Source organism: Dreissena polymorpha, chromosome 9 (assembly GCF_020536995.1).
Source record: "Dreissena polymorpha isolate Duluth1 chromosome 9, UMN_Dpol_1.0, whole genome shotgun sequence".
Lineage (NCBI taxonomy): Eukaryota > Metazoa > Mollusca > Bivalvia > Myida > Dreissenidae > Dreissena > Dreissena polymorpha.
The window spans coordinates 33,035,373-33,043,892 of record NC_068363.1 but is presented as its reverse complement, the minus strand read 5'-3'; the positions used below and the strand labels follow the sequence as shown (position 1 = coordinate 33,043,892).

At 34.1% G+C, this 8,520-nt stretch overlaps 2 protein-coding genes across 2 annotated transcripts; both read left to right on the top strand.

Annotated features, from left to right (window-relative positions):
- Positions 1-329: 329 nt before the first annotated feature.
- LOC127845941 (synaptogenesis protein syg-2-like) lies at positions 330-2,631 on the top strand. The gene is made up of 4 exons (XM_052377119.1): positions 330-735; positions 951-1,235; positions 2,207-2,478; positions 2,623-2,631. Exons 1-4 carry the CDS (start codon positions 633-635, stop codon positions 2,629-2,631), a joined length of 669 nt encoding a protein of 222 aa, XP_052233079.1. The 5' UTR covers positions 330-632.
- On the top strand, positions 2,580-5,313 carry LOC127844070 (nephrin-like). The gene is made up of 6 exons (XM_052374041.1): positions 2,580-2,888; positions 3,036-3,326; positions 3,605-3,712; positions 3,990-4,056; positions 4,348-4,400; positions 4,590-5,313. Exons 1-6 carry the CDS (start codon positions 2,657-2,659, stop codon positions 4,778-4,780), a joined length of 942 nt encoding a protein of 313 aa, XP_052230001.1. The 5' UTR covers positions 2,580-2,656; the 3' UTR covers positions 4,781-5,313.
- Positions 5,314-8,520: the final 3,207 nt, after the last annotated feature.

Below are 8,520 nucleotides of genomic sequence, written 5' to 3'. Positions count from 1 at the left end.
TAATATTTGCTGAATTATTAATTTATAATGTTCTGTCTGTAGATGGTCCTGGTGTTCCTACAATCACGTACACAATTCATACAAACTCAGACGTACGTTGGAATGCGTTACATGATCCAATTAAAGTCATAGTAGGAAGTACCATTATCCTGATGTGCTCTGTTGACAGTGTTCCGAACTCGACATACACATGGGATACCGGACAAAAAGGGAGTATTTTAACGATACTGAATGTAACGCGAACAACGAACACAAGACACGATTGCACGGCAAATAATGTTATGGATACATCATTCAAAGGAGTTGTTTTTGGCAGTAACTCTTTCTTCGCAAATCTTGATATACTCTGTAAGTTTAAGTTTACATGTGAGTTTTGACACGGTATCGTATATTTTTGTTTATAAAACCTTCATGAATCAATGGCATATGCTTTGTTCTTTTAAGATGGCCCTGCAACCGTAGCATTGAGGTACAATAACCTCACTCCAATAGAGTATGAATTTAAAGTTATTGAAGGATCGTCGTTCACAATATTATGTTCGGCCAACAGTAACCCAGCTCCTCGGTATTCTTGGTCTGGTCATGTAGCACAAGAAGGTGATGTTCTGACAATAAGAAATGTGAGAACAGACATGGAGAGAAATGTAACATGTAAAGCAGAAAACACCATGATAGATAGTGTGGGAAGGAGTGTTGTCGGGACTACACTTGTAACCGTTTCAATGGAAGTGTTATGTGAGTACAAATATCCATTAATATTAAACATACCTTTAGATTGAACATCAAATGTTATTTTATGTATTTAACAGTTATTTGAACATTATTGATTTATTTAGCTATTTAACTACATAATATGAATAATCTAACAACGGTCATCCGCATTTTTTTTTTCAAAATAAGAATGCGTAATATAAATATTTGTGCAAACATATGCCTATTTGATTTTACAGACTCGCCTAATGTACAACGTCTACAGAACCAAACCGTGCTACTGAACACTTCACTCACAGCTGTGTGCAATTTGACTGATGCTGGTAATCCACCAGCCTCAATCTTTGTATGGATAAGGAAGGACACTGGCAAAGTGATTGGTACTGGACAAACACTTGTAATAAAAAGCATTATATTGGCAGATGAAGGGGAATACCAGTGTAATGCTTCGAACAAAATGCAACCAATAACAAATGAAGTGGTATACGGATTAAGTCAGTTGACAGTCTATATAAATGTTGAATGTAAGAAAATTATGTATTAAAGGGGCCTTTTCACAGATTTTGGCATGTTTTTATGTTTGTCATTAAATGCTTTATATTGATAAATGTAAACATTAAATTTTAAAAGCTCCAGTAAAAAAATCAAAAATAAAAAAAAGTCGCCCGCTGTAGGGCTCGAACCAGTGACCCCCGGAATCCTGAAGTAAAAACGCATTAGCCAATTGAGCTATCCTGCCTAGCATACATAAGACGCGTATTTTATACTTTGTATAAGCAATCTTCGAAGTTTCACAAATTTAAACGACAACAACAGAACTCTCCAAATTATTTACTCGTTTCGCGTTGCAACGCTTTATAATTTTTAGGTTTTTAAATCGTCAAAAGATGCATATAATGGCTATATTAGACCATGGCAAATGTTCAGTAATACTGTTTCCTCACAAATATCATAACTAAACCGAAAATTTGCGAATCTGAAACAACTTTTTTCAATTTTGTCAATTTACTAAACCGTGAAATGATCCCTTTAAGTTAACATGTAAAAACTTGTTTCAAATCATTTGACAATAAATACAGCAATCTAATTATTATAGAATTATGTAAAATATTATGGGTTATCAAATTATGCACAAAAAAAACCTATTAAGTATATTTGTATAATTATTCCGTCGTTTTAAGACAAAAATGTGAAACATCACATAATGTATATAATTCATATATTGACAATAGGTAACACGGTGAAATAGGTGAATGAAAATCATGTTAGGCTTGTTTGTAACACTAAATTCAGTGTTTGTTAGACTTGTTGTTACTTTTAAATTGAGAACGTACTCGATATTAATCACTATGTACAATACAATAAAATTGTTCATGATTGCTGCAATATAACTATCATTTGTTGATAATTATGCAATGTTCACTGTTTGTGGATATTGATTTTTCCTTTAGATTTATTGGTGTTAAAGGTACAATTAAAACTTATATTCTTCCAGACGGGGCATATGTACTGGCATTCGAAGCAAATCAATCACACAATAGCATCGTTGTTAACCAGGGAGAAACAGTAGAGCTGTTGTGTGATGCAAATGGTGACCCAGAGCCTGTGGTTCGTGTAATTAATACTACCCGTGAGAATGAAAGCATCTTAGTTGAAATAAAAGGACGTAAAGCTAAATATCACATTCAACAAGCAAAATGTGAATATGATACTGGAAACTATACATGTTCGGCTAATAATCGTTATGACGAAGGGAGACAGATGCTGGTACTTATCGTTTACTGTAAGTATATTATGTCAAACTAAATAGTGTGCTCGTTTAGTGGAAATGAATATAAATTAATATATACTTTTGTTAACAGGCTCACCTAGAGCATCTCCTTTTTCTACTCCAATTACAACATTGTACAGAGCGCCTAACGAGACTGTGTTGTTCACGTTCTCAATGATTGCTTATCCTAAACCAACTTCACAAGACGTCGTTTGGTACAAGCGAGATGATGGCAGTTGGAGGATTTTATCAGATGACACCAACGTCCTGATAACAATCTCTGATGATAGTATGCAGACACAGCTTGAGATATTCCATGTGCAACGTGCAGATTACACCGAATACATGGTGAACGTTTCTAACAAATTGGGTTCAACAGTGGAAGTGTTTACTTTAAAAGCGCAGTGTATGTACATGAACCATTTAACTCCTCAATTAGCTTTTTGACATTAAATCTCAAATTAACTACATTAAATATGTGTATAACATCGTGTTAATAAATGCATGAATTTCAGATATTATATTAATTTATTATATTGACTGTATGTCCTAGCAAAACCGGAAATTCCGAAGGAACTGCAAGTAAGCAAAACAGGACAAACGGAACTGACTATCAAATGGACCCCTGGTTTTAATGGCGGAGAGAGTCAAACATTTACTGTAAGGTACAAAGCATTAGGGGATGGAAGCTGGATTGTTATTCCCATAAACATTCCTCACTATATTTGGACAATCGATAGTTTAATTTCTGGAACGACATACCAAATTCAAATGATGGCACTAAACAAAATAGGAAAGTCGGATTGGACACACGAAATAAACGTAACTACTCTACTTGATACAGGTACATAATATACTTACCGCGCTGTTAAACTTGATTGAGTAACACATACACGCATATATTATTAACGCAAATAAAAGCTTACTCAAATCTAACTAGGTGTGTCTTACGTGCCTAGGTACTTGTGTGCGTTATTTGTTATTTGTTGTCTTGTGTCTTGGAAATAACGGAGATGCTATGTATGTACAAAGAAACTCGACACATTAATAATATTTAGTCCCGTAATATAAGCTTGTACATTGTTTTGGTATTGATTACAGTCATTGTGTGTATTTTGTCAGGAAACAGTGGCTCTTCAACATCGGCTCTTGGTGGAATAGTAGGTGGAATATTTGGAGTACTTGTCGCTATTTCCGTGTTCGTCCTGATTTTGAAATACAGATTGAATGGTAAAGCTTTACTGTATAGTCAAATACTTGCTTCTCTGACAGTTTATTGAAAGGCTTTATGATTTAATGAAATCTTAACTCGTATAATGACCGTATAATGTTTTTGTTGTCGCTTGTACATATTCAATACTTATTTAATAATTGTAATAATGCTTAAACTGGAAAATACTCTATAATTCCACATACAACTTTTGTAGTATTCGTATAGAGGATTATGCATAATTATACAGTGTTTTAATCATACATGCCCAAATGGTACATCACACTGTAATTACAGGGCTAAACACAACAAAACAATGCCTAGCGAATAGTAACTCGAAATATGAAGATCTGGTTGAAGGACAGTAAGTGAATGCATATTTACACCTCACTTGTTCCATTTTTTCGCTATTTGAAGTTCATAAAAATAACTTAAAGTATGCTTAAATATCGCCAAAATACGCGTTTTGGTCGTGGTTTTTGTGTGAGACTTCAAGACGTTACCATATCCAATACTAGTAATTGTTTTCAAATGTTGAAACCGGAAATATGTAAAACATATCTACTTACGCGACCTGTAACTTTGTTTAAGTCCACAATACAATGTTTTCTAATCATACAATATCAGTAGAGTGTCACACGATGTTTGAATTCAGGGGAAACAGCGACGCCCCAACAACAGATGGAATTTATGAAACCTGTAGAATCGGTAAGGCTTAATTATATCAATTAATGTGTTATGCAATATTCTTCAAGTTTGGAATATTAAATAAGGGAATAATCATCGTGTAAATCTGTTTCGTAGTTTATGTACACGTGTTGATTTAAATTGAACGACAACACGTCCGACAATAATGACCGTGTAATCCACTTAAATTATCTTTCGATGTTTTACTAGACTCATCAAATGCCCGTCATGCCAATCAGTACGAAACACTTGCAGAGTTTGACAGCCGAGAATATTCAACGATTTCGGCCTATAGTTATCAACAAGAAAACACTACTTCTACAAAAATGTCCGCATCAGGACAAACTTACGAGCCAACGAAAGATTCGGAATACGTTAATTTACAGCTGTTTACTCACTGACTTTGTCGCATTTGGTTCATTGTCATTGTATATGGATAATGCGTTTTAATCTCGGATTGGAACACTTTTTGTATAAACATTTGAATGTATTGTTTAAAATCGATAGTACAAATTGATTGTATGTGTTATATTCACAGCAAATGTTTGTTTAGTACTTTCCTGCATTTTATAAGCAAATACCCACTTGTTATGTTGTTTCTATAGTGTTTGTTTAACTGACGTATATGTATTTTTTTAATTATTTGAAGTGCCACCCTTTATTTAGTTTCATGTACATTTCTATACGAGGACATACTTTTTAAAATGCAAGATAAACATAAACGGAAATATCTCTCTTAGGGGAATTAATGGTTAAGTATAAACCAGTGCACCTGGTATTACTATATGTAATTAGAATGTTTTAAGCATCGATGTTGTACAATTTCTCGTTGTATATGAAACTCGTCTATGTTATCTTTTCAAATTTATGCTTGTGTGCGTGTTTATACAAAACTAATTATTATATAGGATTGTCAAATAAAATAATGATAATGTCTGACGGATTATATGCACACGTTTGTCCACTGGTTTCAAATAAAGGGATTAATACATACATTTGCTTGTATTAACTACTTTTTATCGAACATAATATTCCATAAGTGCCTTTAGATATTAATATAGATGATGTATGGTATAGTGATACATAATATAATGTGGTTATTTTGTTGCTGACATTTAAACACTATTATTTATCAACACAAACGCTTTAAAATGGGTAAGTATAACATTCACTTATTAAAAGTGAAATCACTTTATGTTGAAGACGTAACTTCATCAACAAAACTACATTCAAAATTGCCTCTTTAAACGCACGCTATACAATCTTCATTGTGCTATGGTCGTTTTAGCATAAGCGCATTTGTTTTTTACCAAGTAACAACTACGTATACAATATTATGTATGATACAGATACTTATACTGAATAAACTGGTTGAATAAAGCATGGTAATTGAAAATTGAAAGCAATCACTGTGTAACGTCGGAAACTAAGAATTACGGATCATTTGTTGCTATTGAAATTTAAAAAGTTTGGCTAGCAGGTTATACTGCACAGCACAAAGACAAGCAAACAAATTTTCAAAAAAGTTAGATTGAGAAATCGTTGTAAACACCATTCCAATAGAAATATGATAATAAACTAATGTTCAGTTGTTGCAATGTGAATTGGCATCTAAAATAATTGTGTACGAGTTAATTGCAAGTTAAGTTTACTGTTTACTTTTTTTGGATGTTACTTTTTGCGATTATTAAATGAACGTAGTTACACCGAGGATACTTTGTGTTTAATAAACAATAATTCGAGAATACATAGCACTCTATATAAATGTGTAACGATGCTATGTCAATTGTATTGGTTAACGTGTGACATTAAATATGTTCAAGCATAACCTCATTGTCTATATTATTACCATCATTTGCTACGCAAAACTAAACAATGCCGCATAGTAAACCACTTTATTCTTCGATCAGAATATTCTCATGGTAGAAAACTGAAACATACACAATTGAACACATTTCTAAGCATTATTACAAAATGTATTGAATATAGATCTATATGAAATAATAATTTTAAAAAATGCTTTACCTCGAATATTAACCACATTGATCTAATTTTAGTATAAAATATTGTAGCCGTATAACCATACATGTATATAACTTTAAACTTGTCAAGTCTTGTACTTTAAAAGCTAACCAAAAAAAGTATTGAACGAAAAGGTTGAGTACGAATAATCTACTCTCAGAATTTTCAAAGAAAACTTTTAAATATATTTACAAAGGCAAAAATATTAATACAAATTATGTATATTACACAAACACTTACTCCGTGAGGGACTAGGACTAGACTTATTTGTATGTTAAAGAAATTGCGCAGAACGCGCCCAAGATTTGGTAAGCACAATTCGACAAACCGGAAATCACAACGTGAGGTTACAAAACACTATTTAAATTAAACATCGTTCCAGCACAGTCTAGAAGTAACAACCTTTAAATAGTAATGAATACCGGGTAATCGGTATTTCCAGAAATATGACTATGAAATTTGAAGAATAATTTGTACTGATAGTGATATTCATATGAAAGAAATATAGCGTAAAAATGTTTTCTGAATCAGTTAGACAGGTTTTCAGCAAAACCATCTGTCAGTGAAATAATAAAAATGCTATGAATTGCCCATAATGCGTGGTATGTAAATCAATTTTCTAAATGTGCAAAATCGTGTCAATGTTACATTCCCTACCGTTAAATAGGGTCAAGCTCTCTGATAATATATAGGGATTTGTATGTGAATGTAATGTAAAAGGGTTTAATTGTCGCTGAACGGGTCAAGTTCCCCCCGGGTACTACTTCCCCGTACCCCGGGTACTTTGAAGTATACTTCACCGTACCCCAATTCTCAAATAATACTTTTGAGTACCCTGATATACTTCAACGTACTCGAGTCGGCCGCGCGCCGGAAATTGATGTCGTAAAAAATCCATTTGTTATTTTTTACATTTTTTTATAGAATTTTCTTCTGATATGTTCGCTTGTTACATCAAAGTCCTGACATATTAGGTCCGGATGATCCATTTTATTTTAATCACATCGTTTCTTACCTGAAAATATGTAAAAATATTATTAAAAAACACGATTTGCTTACATTTTCAATTTTGGTACGAACCACTCTATGGCACAAAAAGCTTTCTTACCCTCTTCGTACCCATTCAAAAACAAGGGAAACTAAATGAAAATTTCGCAAATACGTGACCATCTTGGTATAAAAGAAATAAATAAAATTATGTTCTTTGGAAGTAGTACCCGGGGGAAACTTGACCCATTCAGCTTTATGCTGATGTCTGATGTATGTTGCTGAGTTATAACACATTTGAAAAACCTCCTCCTAATCATCTTCTTTGTCGTCGTCTACGTCGTCGTCGTCATATTCGAAGGAGGAACTTTGTCAAACTCTGATGAATCGGATAAGCATGTTCTTTTATAACATTTTCATGAATATATACATCTGTTGTGATAAAACATACATGTAATTATAATAATCATGATACCTAATCTTAAGTTTGAGTAATGTCAAGTAATTCAATTATACCACAAACATAATGACGTCTATATTTAAATGAAAAATGTAAACAATACATATTAGATCGCGGTCTTTCATAACGACACCGATCGCGATGTAAGCATATCATGTATATTTTTGAAACCATAGTCCTGTTTTGCAGATACAATTCATTATATGTGATATATTACTGTCGGTGTGAAAGTAGTGGCAGCGGTCCTAGTGGCGTGAAGTCAGCGGCTTAGCAACAAGGTGACTTGAAACTAGCCACCTAGTAGTCTACCATCCTAGTGGCGTGACGTCAGCTGCCCAGCAGTCTAGCAGCCTTGTGGCGTGACGCAAGTGGCCTAGCAGTCGGGTGACTTGACGTAAGTGGCCCAGCAGTCTAGCAGCCTGGTGGGAGACGTCAATGGCCTAGCAGTCTTGCAGCCTAGTGGTGTGAAGTCAGCAGCCCAGTAGTCTAGCAGTTTGATGGCGTGTAGTCAGCGGTCCAGCAATATAGAATCCTTGTTGCTTGAAGTCAGTGGCCCAGACGTCCAGCTGCATGTCGGCGTGAAGTCAATGACCCAGAGGTCCTGCAGCCTGGTGGCGTGAAATCAGTCAAACAGCTGTCTGGCGGCGTGAAGTCAGATGAACAGCAGTATAG